The following is a 20,346-nucleotide window of genomic DNA, read 5'->3' on the forward strand; positions in this document are numbered from 1 at the left end:
ACTAATGGTATGCATGATATGTAGGCCTACTTCTACCTCTACAACTACTACTACTTCTGCTGGTGCTCCTCTTCCAACTACTCTCAATAACCTTGATAATGACAAGGCAACACACACAACAGTTACAAAAGAAGAAAACAGTACACAACCAAACAGAACGCAAAAGGTCAGGGGTCAAGACTAATTAGTAGGTGCAGGATGGAACAAGCAGCTGCAGCCTTAAACCTACCTGTTGACGGCACACACAATTCAATCCTTCACACAAATCCACACTTCGATCAATCATCACAGGAATTTGTACAACTTCCAATTGGGTTGAGACCCGACAAAGGGATGGGGGATACTATTAGGGTTTTAGTGTGGGTTTGAATTTCTGGTCAAGTTGTACTTGGTATTGTTGGATTCCCTGGGTGCACACACACTGACCAAATGTAAATGTGTACAGAAAGACAGTATGTTTGGGATATATTGAGAAATAGAAATGAAGAAAATAAAGATGGCCTTCATTCATATCTCACAAAGGAAAGTTAATAATAAAGCCCTGTACTGTAAATGTTTCCCTGACAGTTACATTTACTTGTGGACAGTCCATTGGCATATTTAGTCATGCCCTTAAACAGCACTATCTACTCAAATTACATTTGTTGAGAGGCCAGTATACATCGGTTCACACTGTCCTGACTGGCCTTGACTGGCTAGACTGGGATAATAATAAACTCCCAGACAAAGGCTCTGGACGGAGGGGCCAGCAAGGCTTTCAGTGACACATCTGTCAAGGTGGGATCACTGGACTATCTTCCAAGAGGCCACGGACTTGCCAAAGCATTTTTACAATGCAGCTATGAATATGTCTTTAGGACAGATATTTCTGGAAAAAGATTCCTTGTAACTGATATCTGCTGAACATACAATGCAGGATGCTGTTAGAAGTCATATATGGTTCTTTGTTCACTTTTAATGATCTTTTCAAATCATTTTGCTATTGCTTGCCTGCATACGGACAAAGTGAAAACCCTATCTAACAAAATAGCAATGTCCCGAACAGCGCTCCATAATTATAGCACCAGGCATGAAGGCAAACATGAAAGGTAGGAGGAATTACATCAAACATAAATAACATTTAAGATCAATAATTATTTGTTGCAATATTTGCATAAACCCATGAGCTGCGTTGAGATATTTTCCCCAGATCATTACCTTTAACATGGATTTTGCATTACTGGCATCACTCAAGAACTTTATTATCACTCAATAACTTTGTCACTGCTCCAGCAGTGTTACTTGTGTCCAAAATGGCCTCACATGTTTGGTTCAAGACAACTTAGAATCTCAACAGTGTCCCATCCAGTATCATGTCCTTACTTCCTTCAGTATCATTTCATTTGCGCTGTCATGCAGAATGACATGGGATAACCATGGCTATTTATAGCACAGCTTCATCCATGAAACAGCTGTAAGGGGCGATATGTTGAGTGGCACATATTTGCCAGTGAATATACTCCAATGGGCATTACGTGTGACCACTGTGGAATCTTGCTACGTCTGTTCTTCAGAAAGGCATACTCTGTCTAGTGGAGAAAAATCTGAAGATGATCTTTTGTTGGCTCATTGTCCAAATGCTTGTAAATATCTGGGTGTCCTGAGTCTGACATCTGACATGTCTGATCATCACATTCAAAGGACAGTATTATAGGCTCATGGTGAGCCAGATCACTTTAGATATATTTAACTGTTCAAATGGCATTTCATTGATTTTCTGAAAATGTTGTTTAAAAAATCTGATGGTGTGAGAGGTAAAAGAGAGAGACACACGAGGGCTTTATATCCTGGGGCAGCTGGGTGGGGCTACAGTAGAGCTTAGATCTATGCAGACTTTTCAGGTGTATTGTCAAGAATTATAAAAGGAACTATTTAAGAATAGTACGTTTTAAGACATATTCTGTCCCTCTTTAAAACAGTTATTCAGTTAAATCATGCAAGGGGCTTTCCCCTGGGGCGTTTCACACTAATAAGGTGTGTAAGAACTTTCTCTTCACATGTGTTGTGAGGAAATGCTGCAGGTTTTTCATGAAGAATGAAATAAAAAATACCTGTTTTATGGATATTTTTGGACATAACTGAATTAAAAACATTAAACTAAGTGAATGTCCTCAGGTATTTAACAATGCAAAACAAGCAATGCAATGAAAAACAACGGCTCATTTATTACTTTTGTCATTAACACACATCCCCCAACAAGTGAGTACATGTGTAACAGTATTTATTCATTTACATTATATTTACAGATGGTTCAATTCAAATGATGGTTTACCTCTGGATCTATCCTTTAGTGATGGACAGATGAGAGAACAAAAGATATGAAGGCACTGCAATTTTGTTAACCAACAATACATTGTCAGCTGTCCGGGTGTTAAAATGTACTCCATTGTGAAAGAGCAGTTGTTGGAAATCCTCAGACAGTGCTGTCTTTTTAGCATCTGTTGTTCCTGGCTGTTACGTCAAAAATCTTCAATGCATTCTTTTTAAAAACATTAATTTCAAACATTTCCCTTAATTCGTTTGTTTTGTTTGTTTGCATTCATTTATTAAAATATCACAACAACGACAATTACATCCCGAAGTCAATCATTCTGTCATAACTTACCAGCATCCTTCATCCTTGTCTTCAGGGTGAAGCTGATTGGAGAAAGCAGAGACACAATGACAGCTTGGGTACAATGCCCAGAGCTTTGACCACAGACAAATATGGTGAAAGGTATTCACAGCTGTTCAAAAGAGATGCTATCAAAGGTCAAGGACAAAGTCAAGTCCTTGATTTTTTCCTGACAGAAAACTATTCCCAGAAGACAGAAGATACACTGAACTAGCAGCAACTAAGAATACATTATTAAGATTAAACATGTCATTATGAACATATACATTTTTAAAACGATACGAATTTAATAAATATGAACTGGGTATGAGATCATAATTCTAGCATGTTCTTGTAATTAAGGCTGGCAAGTCAGAGAAAATTTAGTAATAAATGAGCTCGATGTGCTAGTGCCAGTGGAACAGTATAGCCGGGTCATTTGGGCTCCTCCACAGCCAGGCTCTAGAGAGGTGACAAAATCCTTCCCACGGATTAATTTTTGGCAGAGATCAAGTACAGCAAGTTAAATAAACAGTGCAACCCGTTTGTGGCAAACATTGTATTATGAAAAGTCTCCTGCTGAGATAACCATACAAATTAGCTCAAGCTATTTTTGGGCTTTAAATTCAAGAGATAGAGAGAGAGTTGTGGCAGGCATACTCAGTGCCCTTGCCCAGTCATTTTCAGCTTCAAACAACATGCGGTTTGATGATGTAACTAAGTAATACAATTAACGAGGGATGAATGTCAATAAAAATAACTGCAGAAACTATTTAACCATCAATACAAACCTACTGCTACAATTACCACTGGGATAAAAATAACAGCACAGTTTGAAACAATCATGGCATCCTTTTTACAGCGGTAAACCCATGTCCAAATACAGCGTGGCCCCTTCAGCTGACCTTAGCAGTTATGCCTATATAACCGTGGCTGCTCCAAGCTCCTCCAAGACTCCAAGGGACCCGGGGCTTGGGTGAGTACGATAGTGGCTCACAGCCCGTTTGCCATACTGAGGACCATTCATATACTTATTATATACTTATCAGAAGTAGAAAAACCTTTGAGTACACTGTCAGTATAATGTATGGAGCGGTATGTATTGTAGTACAATTATGGTTCAATTGATGGACTGCTTGTCGTTTTCTATTTTATTTTAGTATCCAGCACCAGCAGCACCTGCAATAGAAGAGAAAACAAAGTAAGTTTGACGATTAAAATAAAGAATGAATTATGATAAAAAATGTTTAATAGTACTAACTAATCTATATAGTCATACGATATATATACTTTTCTCCTGTGGTTTGTCATCAAATGTTGAATTCCTTAACCAGCTATTTATCTTGATGGACATTTTGCAGTAAATCGCCACCATGGGGGACGCAGAGATGGAGTGCTTCGGCGCTGCGGCCGTCTACCTCCGTAAACCTGAGAGGGAGCGCATTGAGGCCCAGACCAGACCATTCGATGCCAAAACAGCTTTCTTTGTGACTCAAAAGGAGGAGATGTACCTCAAAGGGGTGCTTGAGAAAAGAGAAGGTGGCAAAGTCACTGTCAAAACTCTGTGTGCGAAAGTAAGTGACAGTGACAATAACAATGTATTCTTTCTCCATAATGACATATGTGAAACTGACCTATGTTATTGAGATTTATTTTTGAGATTGACTTCATCTTCTGTGGATTATCTTCACATGAAACGTAGTGTAACCATTTCCTTTTAATATAATAATCCTGCTAATAACCATCTCTCTGAAATAGAGTAACTGTCAGTGAGGCTGTAAAATACCTTTGTTTGTACAGCGTTGTTGTGACTTTCTTGTATGTCCAAAATATAAGTGGAATATAATACATTGGCCTAAACATGCTTTCAAATATCTCTGAAATACTATTGTGTCTTGGTGTATAATACTATAAACTGTCTTTTAAAAGTGAATACTTTGATTGTACAGACTCTCACTGTGAAAGAGGATGAGATCTTTCCCATGAATCCTCCCAAGTATGACAAACTTGAGGACATGGCCATGATGACCCACCTCCACGAGCCTGCTGTGTTGTATAACCTCAAAGAGCGTTATGCAGCATGGATGATCTACGTGAGTTTTTCTCCAGCTCGTTGATCCTGCTTCAATAGATGAAAAGCCACTGGCTTTGAGTGTATACTATGTTTCTGTCTCGCAGACCTACTCTGGGCTGTTCTGTGTCACTGTGAACCCCTACAAGTGGCTCCCAGTGTACGATGCTTCGGTTGTCAACGCATACAGGGGCAAGAAGAGAATTGAAGCTCCGCCCCACATCTTCTCCATCTCTGATAACGCCTATCAGTTCATGCTCCAAGGTGAGATTTTCAAAACAAGTCCACTATAAAATAGGAGTCTGACAATAGTGTGACATAGTGCCCCCCCCCCCCCAAATCATATACAGTATGTGTATATAAAAGGAAATTAAAGACTATTTTCTTTTCCAGATCGTGAAAATCAGTCTATCCTCATCACGTATGTAACCCTCAACCATAACAAAAGTTATAATCAAACTTGTACTTTACATTTCAGCTGCATAAAGTACACATAGCAATGTCATTTCTCACTTCTTTATCTTTAGTGGAGAATCTGGTGCTGGGAAGACTGTGAACACCAAGCGTGTCATCCAGTACTTTGCAACAATTGCAGTGTCTGGAGGAAAGAAAGCTGCGGAAAGCGCTAGCAAAATGAAGGTGGGTAGGAGAAACATCATATGTATATTCTGATCTCCTTGCACTTTGTCTTATTGAGTAGATTTAGTACGTACTGCTTACTGCATGATCTCCTACTGTGCTGGTGCTTGAGTGTTGTTCCTCACTTGTAAGTCTGCCAAGTGAATAACTGTAAATGTAAGTATTCAGTTATTGGGAGTCAGGTCAACAGCTTCTAAATAGCTAAATGGCCTCACATCTTCTCTAGGGGTCACTGGAGGATCAGATCATTGCAGCCAATCCTCTACTGGAGGCCTATGGTAATGCCAAGACTGTGAGGAATGACAACTCCTCCCGATTTGTAAGTATTTAAAAGAAATTAATGGTGAAGTGAATAGTAATTACTATTTTTATTATGCAGTTCATCTTTTTTTCTGTCACAAATTATTTAGGGTAAATTCATCAGAATCCATTTTAGCACAACTGGCAAACTGGCTTCTGCTGACATTGAGACTTGTGAGTGGTCATTCTCCAGTAGCAGTGAAGAAAATATCCAACCTCTATTTAGAAACAAAATAATAACATTTCATTGAAAATGCCACATTACAGATCTGCTGGAGAAGTCAAGAGTGACATTTCAGCTGTCAGCTGAGAGGAGCTACCACATCTTCTACCAGCTTCAGACGGGACACAAGCCTGAGCTGATTGGTAATAAAGCACGGATATGTAACTGATAGAATGTTAATAATACTGGTTTGTGTAAGCCTCTCAGAAGTCACATGATATTTTTCTTCGTTCTGCTTTCAGAGGGCCTTCTAATCACCACCAACCCATATGATTTCCCTATGATCAGTCAAGGTGAAATCACTGTCAAGAGTATTGACGATGTGGAGGAGTTTATTGCAACAGATGTAAGACACCAAACAAAAATACTTTTAAGCAAAGCAAAGCAAATGTAAGCAAACTAATTTAATAGGAATCTAATCAACCGATACACTATTTCGTCCTGTCAGACTGCAATAGATATTTTGGGTTTCACCGCTGAGGAGAAAATTGGCATCTACAAGTTTACCGGCGCTGTGATGCATCATGGAACCATGAAGTTCAAGCAGAAGCAGAGAGAGGAGCAGGCTGAGCCGGACGGCAATGAGGGTGAGCAAGTTCAGTAAAACTTTCATACTCTCTCTGGCCCATTTTACTGAAGGTGCCAATTCATCTACGTAATATCCCAATGGACACATAATCCTGTTAATAATTAGACTTTTGACAACTTTCTCAATGTACCTTTATTTTTTCATCCCTTCCAAGCTCTCACATCCAAGGTCAGTAACAGCCAGTACTCAATGAAGTAATGAGTGATGACTACCTTTTGTTTTCATCTAGTGGCTGATAAAATCGCCTACCTCTTGGGCCTGAACTCTGCTGACATGCTGAAGGCTCTGTGCTACCCCAGAGTGAAGGTCGGAAATGAGTTTGTCACCAAAGGCCAAACTGTACCACAGGTACGGTATCTATGCATTTGTGTATAAGATAATGCATCAGATATTATGGGTAACAGTGATTCTTTATTTTGTCATTCTATCTTCATTAATATGTTTTTTTTTTCTTAAATAGGTCAACAATTCTGTTATGGCTCTGTGTAAGTCAATATATGAGAAGATGTTCTTGTGGATGGTCGTCCGTATAAATGAGATGTTGGACACCAAGCAGCCAAGACAGTTCTTCATTGGTGTGCTGGACATCGCTGGATTTGAGATCTTTGATGTGAGTGAATGTCTATTCATGATGATATAATTACATCAGCTTCATACATATAAGATTGTTGCTAAGCTTGTCTGTGTTTTTGCCTATTTTAACACCAGTACAACAGCTTGGAGCAGCTGTGCATCAACTTCACCAATGAGAAACTGCAACAGTTCTTCAATCACCACATGTTTGTGCTGGAGCAAGAGGAATATAAGAAAGAAGGAATTGAGTGGGAGTTCATTGACTTTGGTATGGACTTGGCTGCCTGCATTGAGCTTATTGAGAAGGTAAAGTGGCTGAGACCAGAGAACCTTAGGAAAAATGTTGAATACACTCAAAGACGTACTGAAATATTACAAATAATCATTTCTTTAACAGCCAATGGGCATCTTCTCCATCCTTGAAGAGGAGTGTATGTTCCCCAAGGCCTCAGACACCACCTTCAAGAACAAGCTGTATGATCAGCATCTTGGTAAAAACAAGTGTTTTGAGAAACCAAAACCAGTAAAGGGTAAAGCAGACGCCCACTTCTCCCTGGTGCACTACGCTGGCACTGTGGACTACAGCATTAATGGATGGCTGGACAAGAACAAGGACCCACTGAATGACTCTGTTGTGCAGCTGTACCAGAAGTCTTCAGTCAAACTACTGTGCTTCTTGTATGCATCTCATAATGCTGAAGGTATAAATCCCTCCTGAGCATTTTCCATAATATTGTCTTAGACAAATATTGAATATTGAATTGTATGCTATATTGATTGTATATAACTATATCACTTCATTATTTTCCCAAACAGGTGATGGTGCCGGCAAGAAAGCAGGCAAGAAGAAGGGTGGTTCCTTCCAGACTGTGTCAGCTCTGTTTAGGGTATGGTCAGCTTTTTAAAGAAGTTGATGTGTTTTAATATGACAAATTCATGGTGTAGGAGGCAAGAAACAGTATGTGAGGGTTCTGTAGGTGTTAGACAGTAATGGACATTAAGCTTTATTATCCACATCCTCAGAATGTTGCAAAAAGTTTGGAGGTCTGATATTTCTTTATAAAGGCCACTGCAAAAAATTAGTGACCGTTGGTTTTGTGCTTCTAATTCACATCTTTCATATCTTTCTGCAAGTAGTCCGTTCACTTTTCATGACGGAAATTCATTTGAACTTGAAATCAGTAAGTAATATGTTGCTACGCAACACCTAAACTTTAAAGTTCTATTTGTGTGAAAAACTTTTTTCCTTTCAGCGCAAGCCATGAAATGGCAACATAATCACTTAAAAAGAGACATTTTTGAGGAATGTCTTTTATCGTTGCACGTTTGCTCTGTGTTGGGGTCCTGTTCGTCCTGTCTGGATACATTTTTTAGACTATGTATCCCATACATAAATAATGTTTAATATAATACACCCTTAGTACACAGCAGTAGTGTTAGTAGAAAACATACCATCCCCAATGATAGGACTCTCTTCCCCTTTCACACTTTGTTAAAAGTGACAACAAGTCTATAATGAAGGAATATGCATATGGAATAATATCAACATGACAATGGTAGGGAAAGGACAGGCCTTCCAATACATGTCAACTAATTAACCATTCAATGAAACTCCGGGACACTTCCTATTTCACATGTAAACTACTTTCTGCAGGAGAACCTGGGCAAGCTGATGACCAACCTGAGGAGCACCCACCCTCACTTTGTGCGCTGTCTGATTCCCAATGAGTCAAAGACTCCAGGTCAGACTAAGATTTACTTTGGTTTTCTTTACTTTGCACATTTAGTCTCTGCCGTGCATAACTGTCAGGGAAATTACCCTAAACAGTTAACTAGCAGATTAAAGACACCGCCCAGCATGGAAGTGAACTGGACTTGTTTACGCCGCGTCCGGCGGAGAGCAGACACCTTGACCAGGGTCTCTCTGACGTGCTATGCGGAAACAAGTCTCTTTATTGAAAATCCAATGTTTACACAAGATGGCAGACAGGATTCTGGGATACACTTTAGGATACCTTCAGCTCAGGTGAATTCTACTTCTGCTTAGCAACGAGACATTTCACAACCCCCCAATTCCTTCTTATCTTATGTAAACATATACGTGAGGTTTCTGGGTTAACATTCTTGACTCTGCTAATTGTCTTCCAAAGTCCAATCTACATGGAGAAGCAGGGCACACAGCATTTTGGAAGAAACCTTAAAACAAAAAGACATTCATGATAAAATATACTAATACTTTCTTTAACAATAACATAATAAGTCTCTAATTCTGTTCTAGGTCTCATGGAGAACTTCTTAGTCATCCACCAGCTGAGGTGTAATGGTGTGCTGGAGGGCATCAGAATCTGCAGAAAGGGCTTCCCCAGCAGAATCCAATATAGTGACTTCAAGCAGAGGTATGTTTGCATTATTACTGCAGTTTTTTAAGTTGACATGTAGGTCAAACCTATTGGGATAAGACTTTATAACTGACAAGTTAACTCAGAACATCCCCTTTCTTACAGATACAAAGTATTGAATGCCAGTGTCATCCCTGACGGTCAGTTCATTGACAACAAGAAAGCTGCAGAGAAACTCTTGGGCTCCATTGATGTCGACCACACTCAGTACAAGTTTGGGCACACTAAGGTAGGACGTTGATCATTAAGTATTATGACATTAACATCTAAAATTGTTATGGCCTAGCAATAAACTTCTTTCTTACAGTTGTGAATGAAATGTAAAGCTATGTTAAAGCAGTTTGACCTCTGTCTCAACAATGTTGTAAAATGTGTCAAAACCCTTGTTGCAGGTCTTCTTCAAAGCTGGTCTGCTGGGTACCCTTGAGGAGATGCGAGATGAGAAGCTGGCAGCTTTGGTCACAATGACTCAGGCTCTCTGCCGTTCCTTCCTTATGAGGAAGGAGTTTCTCAAGATGATGGAGAGGAGGTAAGCTCTAGATGAAACCTTAGAGATCGTAGACCCGAGAGATGCATACACTTTAGACTTGTGTATCGCTGAGTTTTACAATAATGTAACTCATGTAACCCTCAACAGGGAAGCCGTCTACACTATCCAATACAACATTCGTTCATTCATGAATGTGAAACATTGGCCATGGATGAAGGTGTATTTCAAGATCAAGCCTCTTCTGAAGAGTGCTGAAACTGAGAAGGAAATGGCAGCAATGAAGGAGGACTTTGGCAAGATGAAAGTGGACCTCGAAAAGGCCCTGGCCAAGAAGAAGGATCTTGAAGAGAAGATGGTCACTCTACTTCAGGAAAAGAATGACCTGCAGTTAGCTGTAGCTTCTGTGAGTAGTTTTAATGTCCTTTCATGTCCTGGAAGATGTAAGTAGGAGAAAAACATCAATATAGATTTCTCAATACATGGTGTATGGAAGACTGAACAAATGACAATTACCTTGTCACCTTGGACATTTTAAATTAACAGGAGGGTGATAGCCTCTCAGATGCTGAAGAGAGATGTGAGGGTCTCATTAAGAGCAAAATCCAGATGGAGGCCAAACTCAAAGAGACATCTGAGAGGCTGGAGGATGAGGAGGAGATCAACGCTGAGCTGACTGCCAAGAAGAGGAAACTGGAGGATGAGTGCTCTGAACTGAAGAAGGACATTGATGACTTGGAGCTCACCCTGGCCAAAGTGGAGAAGGAAAAACATGCCACAGAAAATAAGGTTTACATTTGACAAAACTCTTTGATTCATGTTACACACGTTGGTGTTGAATTTTTGTTAAAATGTATTATTATATCTGCATAGGTTAAAAACCTGACTGAGGAGATGGTCTCTCAGGATGAGAGTATTGCCAAGTTAACCAAGGAGAAAAAATCCCTCCAAGAGGCACACCAGCAGACTCTGGATGATCTCCAAGCAGAGGAAGACAAAGTCAACACTCTGACCAAATCAAAGACCAAACTTGAACAACAAGTGGATGATGTGAGTAGGCCAACGGAATATTGACAATAATAAGTTAGGAAAGTCAAAAGCCAAAAGGGACTTGACCATGCAATTTTTCCATCAACAGCTGGAGGGCTCATTGGAGCAAGAGAAGAAACTCCGCATGGATCTTGAAAGAGCCAAGAGAAAGCTTGAGGGGGACCTGAAACTGGCCCAGGAATCCGTAATGGATCTGGAGAATGATAAACAGCAGTCTGAAGAAAAGATCAAGAAGTAAGGGATATTCATTTATTAAAAAAAACACCAGCACGCCATTTCATATAATCACAAATGATTCATTGATTTCATTTTAATCCTTCAAGGAAGGACTTTGAAATCAGCCAACTTCTGAGCAAGATTGAAGATGAACAGTCACTAGGATCCCAACTTCAAAAGAAAATTAAGGAACTCCAGGTGAGGTTATGATGACCATTGGAATAAATGTTTTAAACTTGATTTACAGAAGAAAAAAAAAAAAGTAACATACTGAAGCTACCTCCCAAACAATATGTCTAGCTTTTGGCTTTTACTTTGTGACATTGTCCATAGACGGCTAGGGAAAAAAAACTGGTTGCCTGTGCGTGAATGTTTCAATATAACAATCAGAATCGAACTGTGTTAATCTCTGATCATGATTCTGTATAAGGCTCGCATTGAAGAACTGGAGGAAGAAATCGAGGCTGAACGTGCTGCTCGGGCCAAGACTGAGAAGCAGAGATCTGATCTCTCCAGGGAACTTGAGGAGATCATTGAGAGGCTTGAGGAGGCTGGTGGGGCTACTGCTACTCAGATTGAGATGAATAAGAAGCGTGAGGCAGAGTTCCAGAGGCTGCGTCGTGATCTTGAAGAGTCCACCCTGCATCATGAAGCTACTGCTGCCGCTCTCCGCAAGAAGCAGGCCGATAGTGTAGCTGAACTGGGTGAGCAGATCGACAACCTTCAGCGTGTCAAGCAAAAGCTGGAAAAGGAGAAGAGTGAATACAAAATGGAGATTGATGACCTATCCAGCAATATGGAGTCAGTTGCTAAGGCAAAGGTATGAATACAAATGAATATGATGCAATAGATTTCTAGTAAATCCTTTTATGGCTCTGACCAAATATGTTTCTTTTCTTTTTCAGGCAAACCTGGAGAAGATGTGTCGCACCCTCGAGGACCAACTTAGTGAACTGAAGAGCAAAAGTGATGAAAATATTCGTCAACTGAATGATATAAATGTGCAGAAAGCCAGGCTTCAGACTGAGAATGGTGAGTAAAATGTGGTGGACAAATAATGTATAATACCATTCACCAGTGACTTAACACTTCTTTTTTTTTATTTTTACAAAAAAGGTGAGTTTGGTCGCCAACTTGAGGAGAAGGAAGCTCTTGTATCTCAGCTGACCAGGGGCAAGCTAGCTTATACTCAGCAGATTGAGGAGCTGAAGAGGCACAGTGAGGAGGAAGCCAAAGTAAGATAAGTTAAATAATATTGAAGAAATACAAAATAAAGAAATATTGTTCCTAACATGGAGACATACCTGTTTTTTGAAGGCCAAGAATACCTTGGCTCATGCTGTCCAATCAGCTCGTCATGACTGTGACCTGCTCAGAGAGCAGTTTGAGGAGGAGCAGGAGGCCAAGGCTGAGTTACAGCGTGGAATGTCCAAGGCCAACTGTGAGGTGGCTCAGTGGAGGGCCAGATATGAAACTGATGCCATCCAACGCACTGAGGAGCTGGAGGAGGCCAAGTAAGACATGATTGTAGCATAACTACTATATCTATCATGTTAAGCCATTCAAAAAGGACGTTAAAATCCCAGTTTAACTTTCATTTCTGTCAAATATTCATTTATTCTAGGAAAAAGCTTGCCCAGCGTCTTCAAGATGCCGAGGAGGGTATTGAGGCTGTGAACGCCAAGTGTGCCTCTCTGGAGAAGACCAAGCAGAGACTCCAGGGTGAAGTGGAGGACCTCATGATTGATGTAGAGAGGGCAAACTCACTGGCTGCCAACCTTGATAAGAAACAGAGGAACTTTGACAAGGTGGGCAAGTAAACCACAAGAGGATATTTCTTTATAAAGGTTGAATTATCATAGAATGTGAAAATTATTTCTTTTTTTTAAAACATTGTTTTTTTCTCTAAAACCAGGTTCTGGCCGAATGGAAGCAGAAGTATGAGGAGGGCCAGTCTGAGCTGGAAGGTTCTCAGAAAGAGACTCGATCTCTCAGCACTGAGCTCTTCAAGATGAAGAACTCCTATGAAGAGGCTCTGGATCATCTGGAGACCCTGAAGAGGGAGAACAAGAACCTGCAGCGTATGTCAATCTTGAAATATAACCTTATTTTATATACATTACACTACCAGAGTGCACAAATATGGAACACAACAAGCTAGCGGCTTAAGAAACTAGTATGTAGACAATTAATATTCATAAATAATTCAAACATAATTTCCCTACAGAGGAGATCTCAGACCTCACTGAACAACTTGGTGAGACTGGCAAGAGTATCCATGAGCTGGAGAAGACCAAGAAGACAGTGGAGATTGAGAAAGCAGAAATCCAGTCTGCTCTTGAGGAAGCAGAGGTTTTTTATCTGTTTCAGTTCTTTTTTGAATATTGACACATTATTAATTTTTCATATTCTTACAGTATTGTGATGTATTTAATATTAATTAGATATTACTTTAATTTCATGTTCAGGGCACACTGGAGCATGAGGAGTCTAAGATTCTTCGAGTTCAGCTTGAGCTCACCCAGGTCAAGAGTGAGATTGACAGGAGGATGGCTGAGAAGGATGAGGAGATGGAGCAGATCAAGAGGAACAGCCAGAGGGTGATTGACTCCATGCAGAGCACTCTAGACTCTGAGGTCAGGAGCAGGAATGATGCCTTGAGAGTGAAGAAGAAGATGGAGGGAGACCTCAATGAAATGGAGATTCAGCTAAGCCACGCCAATCGTCAGGCATCTGAGGCCCAGAAACAGCTGAGGGTAGTCCAAGGACAGTTCAAGGTAGGACCAAGATGGTCAATGTCAAAACCAGAAAATAAAACATAATCTCTGATTAAACATTACCAAACTGGTATTACTGGTATTCAAACAGGATATTCAACATTTCCAGTAAAAGTAACACATGCTTTGATATCAGGATGCCCAACTGCACCTTGATGATGCTATCAGAGGACAAGACGACATGAAGGAGCAGGTTGCCATGGTGGAGCGCAGGAACACCCTGATGCTAGCTGAGATTGAGGAGCTGAGAGCTGTTCTGGAGCAGACAGAGAGAGGCCGCAAAGTGGCCGAGCAGGAGCTGGTGGATGCCAGCGAGCGTGTTGGACTACTGCACTCCCAGGTTCATTTGATGTATTTGAATCGTGTCCATTGAACTATAGCATCTGCATACATACTGACATCTGTAATACCTCCTTTAGAACACAAGCCTACTCAACACCAAGAAGAAGCTGGAGGCCGACCTTGTTCAGATCCAGGGAGAGGTGGATGACATAGTCCAAGAGGCCAGAAATGCAGAGGAGAAGGCCAAGAAGGCCATCACTGATGTAAGTCAATGATCCACTGGGACAGATTGATTAGGTGTTACTCTGAATGGGGTTGTGAAGAACAACACAACTTTGTTGAATATGCTCAAAGCATCAACTACACCCTGAGCATATCTAAGTGTGGTGTAAATCTTTAGGCTGCAATGATGGCCGAGGAACTGAAGAAGGAGCAGGACACCAGTGCTCACCTGGAGAGGATGAAGAAGAACCTGGAGGTCACGGTCAAGGACCTTCAACACCGCCTGGATGAGGCTGAGAACCTGGCCATGAAGGGTGGCAAAAAGCAACTCCAGAAACTAGAGTCAAGGGTAAGTCGCTCACAACAAGGAACTGACTGAAAGTCGTTTGAATAAGCTATGTAAAGTCAATTTCAAATATATTTACATTCATGAGCTTAAATCTTGGCCTTTAAATGCCTTTAAATATGCATAGTATCGACAAGGTCTAAAATAGGAAGCTTACTTATTAATTGTTGAATTTCAGCAATATATCTGCCAAAAACAATACTGTGAAAGCTGTTCACCTAGAGCCTAAGCACAAAGTGTAGAGCTTAGGTGGCTACTGGGAAGGGCAGTTGTGTTTATCTCTCCTTCAAATGAATTTGAGGTGGCTAACACTGGCTACCGACTAAGACATAGTTTTAAAAACTATGAAAACCTGCACAATGTTCCTTACGATAGCTGGCAATGTGTACCAAGAAAGATTATACTGGCAGTAGTATGTTTTAGTTTTAGTAGATAGAAATGTAGTCATGGTCCGGGTTGTTCTATGCCTTTTGCCCTTTGTTTCAGGAGTAAACAGGCTATGTAATTCATTACATTTCCAATAGCCATTACATGGGAAAGTAAACAGATTTGGAAATTTTCCACATCAGAACAGGCGTTTTTAGCTGCTCTGCACACAGACCGTGTATGAAGCAAATTTAGGGGAGGTCCTCATTAGTCACAGGAGAAAACATGGCCTAGCCTTAGCCTCCCTCACATATTCCATTCTGTATAAATTTTGACAACAGGTAGCTGCAGCATACAGACTGCATCTGTTCTCTGTTATTGTCCTCGCTACACTGTTTGGCTGCAAAACAAATATCTCACATTAAAAGAACATACAGTTGTTTTGTCATTATTATGGAGGAGACATTTACATTTCGTTGCCTCTGTACTTGTACTCTGTGCAATGACAATAAATTGAATCCAATCCAATCCAAACAACACAGCTATTACAAATGCCTTTACAGGTGCACCAAAGTTATTCTCCTCGTTTCTATGTACGTATATTTAAGTAATGCACATTTGTATCTCAGGTCCATGAGCTGGAGTCTGAGGTTGAAAACGAACAGAAGCGTGGAACAGACGCTATTAAAGGTGTCCGTAAATATGAGAGAAGAGTCAAGGAGCTCACCTACCAGGTATGCGATAAAATGTCTGAACTTAAAGCATAAATTATTATTAAACTGTCCAGTTGAATCATCCTTATTTACAGTGACTATTTTATGTATTAGACAGAGGAGGACAAGAAGAATGTCACCAGACTGCAGGATCTGGTGGACAAACTGCAGCTGAAAGTCAAGGCCTACAAGAGACAAGCTGAGGAGGCTGTGAGTAAAAAATGTGGATTCTTGCAAATCCATCAGTTAACTCCACATTGTCTAAGCACATGTAGAGATGTTATTCATGAGGATATTCACCTGGCACTTTATTTAAAGTCTTTCATTGCAACTACCCATTGTATTAATGTACTGGTACTTGTATGCATAGTGTGTTAAGTTAACCACTGTACTGCACATCTTTTCACAGGAAGAGCAGGCCAACAGTCACCTGACCAGACACAGGAAGGTGCAGCATGAACTTGAGGAGGCGCAGGAACGCGCTGACATCGCTGAGTCCCAGGTCAACAAGCTCAGGGCCAAGAGCCGTGAAGGTGGCAAGGTAAGGGAAGATTCCTGTGAAATTTCACTTTTGTACATTTACAATTTCAATAGTCATTGTACAGTGCAGTGCAGTAGTTGAACTACAAGTACAATGCCTACAGATTATATTTGGAGAAGAATACATTGTTGAGGCTTTCAAAGATAATGTCTTGTAAACTCTGTTTCAGGGGAAAAGTGAGGAGGAATGAAAACTGAGTCCAGCTGAAAAAAACATATGCATTCATAAAATATGAATTGCCTGTGAAGTAAAATCTTAAATAAAATATTCTTTGGTACCTTGGCCTGAGTGTCCCTCCATTTCTGGCGTCAACACATTCTACCCTCAGTTAAGACTTTCCTTGTCACTTTTGAATATGGTTAACCTGACAATATATGGTGCATCTGAGATTTTACTCCTTTACTTTGGCTTTAACTTATTCTAAGTATTATATACAGTGTCTATCAAGACAACATCAAGACAACTACACACACCATTGACCACAGAGGAACTATTTTGAAAATAGTAAGAAAGACAATAATTTAAACCAGGGGTTTTAAACCAGGGGTCCGTGGCCCCCTGGTGGTCCGTGACGGCATTGCAGGGGGTCCGCGACATGAGCCTATGTTGATCAGTTCACCATTGACTTTTTTTATTTTTATAAATATACCTGGGCCCGTCGACATATTTATGTCTGAATAGCCAAGTCGCATTGCCCAAAATACTGATGTAGACCCATATTCAGCAAAGAAATTACACTGACAAGTGTTAAAGGCAGAATATGTGTGCGGGGGGAGGTGGTGTGTGGTTCTCTGCACATTGTCTTATCTGACTGGAGTCCTATTTATACAGTGATCCCGCAGTAATCATGTCAAGAAGACTGAACCAAACAGAGGAGGCATTAAAACAATGATCGGTGAACCGTGCCCATTTAAAGCAATGTTCAGACTCGAGCGGAGTTGGTGTGCATCATGTACATATTAATGCTTATCATGTCAGATTTGTGTGTTCTGACATCACAGTAGTCCTGCTTCATTTAGGTTAGCTGCTAGGCACACTCCTGCTCCACCATGCAGGCTCCCTTTTACACAAATGTCATCCTGCCTCTGTGACTACCTCAGCTGCCTGCTCAGAGTCTGAACAACAACGACCCCTCCCCTATTTCACCTCTGTACCTTTCATACAGAATGACAATATTCCCGCCCTGAAAATGCAGTGTAGAAGGCCTCTTAGTGTTTCTATGACAACACGACTGAGTTCAATATACCAGTAGGCCAGTGTATACGTGTGTCATGCAAAGGTTCTGGGGAGGCACAATTAGAGTGGGGGTCCTTACCCAGACAAAAAAGAAAATAATGACGAAATGTTCTGCAATTTGACATATATATTCAAAGACTCTGGGAGGATTCTTTCAAAACTAAATCAGTTTTGCCACTTTATATTAGGGAAAATACTGTATATTTAAGCAATATGACACAGGTGAGTGAGGTTGGTGAAGGATGTCGTCATGGCTTTGATTTGGCTAAAGGCACAAGATGGAGTGGCCACAGGTAATCACAGCCCTGGGGGTATCATTCTCAACCCCATGAACACAAGTGTCATAGCAGTTTTTTAAGTGCTAAAAGATTGGTGGAGACAGTGGAGTATGATCAGTCAAGAAACAGGCTTTAATCTTATACAGTGATGTGCATCAAGGGAGATAGACAGAGGTTTCACTCAATAGCTTCACCTATGTCTCATCTAGTCAGCCATTGTAACATTTCAGTTTTTATATCCGACATTGCATAAGGGGTGTCACCCCATAGCCCCATCCCACCATGAATATGTATCAGTCTGCCACCCTTGGTTGAGGGAAACTCCACAACATTTGTTCACAGGGGAAATTGATTAAGAGATCCAGCTGTGAGCAAATGTCTCAGAGGCCTGTATTCATGGGGGTAAGGGGTATCAAAGACACTTTGATATGACCAAGAGAAGAGGGGTGGTGAGAACACTCATTCACACCTCTCTCAGGTCATTTCATCTAACAGTATATTCAACCAGAAACTCTTACATTTTAACCTAAGGCCCTGTGCACACGGAGTTCAGAAATAGAAAGAAATTGTCCATCAAACACATCTAATGAGTGCGTACTCGCCTAATGCGCACTCATGGGTTTACAAGAATGTGGGGTTCATCATTTCAACACCATTGCATTGCCTTCTTGATGATGTGAGATGCTTTTAATCACATAAGCAGACCAAAATGGCAAAACAAAAGACTCATTCAACACGAGACGTCATGATGAACAACTTTATTTTTTTAAGTCTTTACAAAAAATAATTGCAATTCTGTGTGAGATTGCATGTATGGTTTGTTTCAAGAAAATACAATTTATTGATTTCTGATTGGACAAGAGGCATTCCATGAGTGGGAATATTCGGGGCACAACCCCATCACTCAGCGTTTGATGTACTTGAATTGCACGATGTCAACATCCTACTATAGTTAGAACTATAGCTCGTGCACTATTACTACAGAATTAGATTTTATACCAATCGTTTAAATATTATTGGTCTGGAATGTTTTTCCTGTGTGTGTGTACAGTTGCCATGCTGGGCACGGGTGCTCCCTCCAGGGCATGCCTCACAGGGCCCAATGGCCCCCTGTTGGAGCGCCTACCTTAGCCAGGGTAGGCCATATGTTTAGTCACTAACTTTGTGACAACATTAATTGATTAAAATGAAAGGTCAAGTATTCAGCACACGTTTTTTGTCTAAAACGACTGGGAATCAAACCCAGGTCGGCAACAAATGCTATTCACTGTACCAACTTGGACATGATTCACAAAGGTGGCGCAGACTCCGCTCCCTCCGCCCATCTCTCCCCATAAACACTATTGTGTTGCAACACTAAAATCTATATTTGTTCTTATTCCTAATAAGAGCACGATGTGTGTCTCTGGGGTATCAGATGTCAGATTATAATCCCCTCACGTGGCCATTTCTTCCGAGTGTCATGTCAATTAGGGCTGGGGGCTTATTACAGTTACGTAGATTTAATCCAGCCTCAATACATGTTAATGTCAGCTATTTACAGATGTGTCATTGTCTGGGCTGAATGTGTTTGCTTAAAAGTCAGTTGCTTAAAATTCAATCAATACTGACAACTTTCAACTGTTTATACTCTGGTGCACACATGGGTAGGGGTATTATCTGAAGTATGTCTATTTAAAGCAGCCTGCTCAGATCCAAACCAGGCCTGCTCAACCTTGGGATGAAGTGTGACTTCATTTCCCTTTGGGGTCATGGCAACATACTGAGGAGTGCAATATTTCTGACCTCTTGTGAGAAAACAGTCCCCATGAAATTATATCACAAAGAAATAGATAAACAAACAAACAAATAGCCTTCTAATAATAAACATAACTCAACCACTGGTCCAGAACAAACACAGGATATATTAAACTTTCAATTCAAAACATTCTAGTTAATCAAGGATTATGTCGGGCCAATGGAACGCTGAGAGTATGTTGGGGGAAATAAAAAGGCAGCTATGTTTGCCCATTCTGTCAAATATTACTGAATTTGGCAAAAACAACAATCATGATCAGTTCCCCCTACTACTGCTGCAGCTGACCCAAATAATAAAACCAAAACAAAACAATATACAAATACATGAACATCTTGATTGATTGATTGATTGATTTATTTAAGCCTCGGTAAACACATTGAGGAATAAGACCCCCCTGCTGCCGAGGGTACAATGAAGAGTTAATACATTGAAATAATTAAATACAAATAAAATAAATATGCATATATATATATATGTATATATATATATAATAATAATAATAATACAGGAACAACAATTTTGAAGATTCAATAAAATACTATGAAAAGTGGATGGCAAAAAACTTCCTCCAATCAAACTCTGACAAGACGGAAAACATTTTATTTGAC

The 20,346-nt window shown here is 40.4% G+C and overlaps 2 protein-coding genes across 2 annotated transcripts; both read left to right on the plus strand.

The window, feature by feature from the left end:
• The first annotated feature begins 4,005 nt into the window (after window positions 1-4,005).
• LOC116217900 (myosin heavy chain, fast skeletal muscle-like) lies at window positions 4,006-14,421 on the plus strand. Its single transcript, XM_042707892.1, has 33 exons — window positions 4,006-4,206; window positions 4,582-4,725; window positions 4,811-4,967; window positions 5,097-5,124; window positions 5,231-5,342; window positions 5,569-5,661; window positions 5,753-5,816; window positions 5,910-6,008; window positions 6,108-6,211; window positions 6,314-6,452; window positions 6,684-6,802; window positions 6,915-7,064; window positions 7,163-7,333; window positions 7,425-7,728; window positions 7,844-7,914; window positions 8,682-8,769; window positions 9,306-9,423; window positions 9,532-9,655; window positions 9,819-9,955; window positions 10,064-10,319; window positions 10,460-10,702; window positions 10,787-10,963; window positions 11,052-11,197; window positions 11,287-11,377; window positions 11,610-11,999; window positions 12,085-12,211; window positions 12,296-12,414; window positions 12,497-12,693; window positions 12,804-12,987; window positions 13,095-13,260; window positions 13,407-13,531; window positions 13,648-13,956; window positions 14,093-14,421. Exons 1-33 carry the CDS (start codon window positions 4,006-4,008, stop codon window positions 14,327-14,329), a joined length of 5,190 nt encoding a protein of 1,729 aa, XP_042563826.1. The 3' UTR covers window positions 14,330-14,421.
• A 226-nt stretch (window positions 14,422-14,647) lies between these two features.
• Window positions 14,648-16,616, plus strand: LOC105889190 (myosin-7-like). The gene is made up of 5 exons (XM_031568575.1): window positions 14,648-14,809; window positions 15,802-15,906; window positions 16,000-16,095; window positions 16,295-16,426; window positions 16,596-16,616. The coding sequence occupies exons 1-5, from the start codon at window positions 14,648-14,650 to the stop codon at window positions 16,614-16,616; spliced, it is 516 nt and encodes a 171-aa protein (XP_031424435.1).
• The last annotated feature ends 3,730 nt before the right edge of the window (window positions 16,617-20,346 follow it).

This window comes from Clupea harengus, chromosome 5 (assembly GCF_900700415.2).
Source record: "Clupea harengus chromosome 5, Ch_v2.0.2, whole genome shotgun sequence".
Taxonomy (NCBI): Eukaryota; Metazoa; Chordata; class Actinopteri; order Clupeiformes; family Clupeidae; genus Clupea; species Clupea harengus.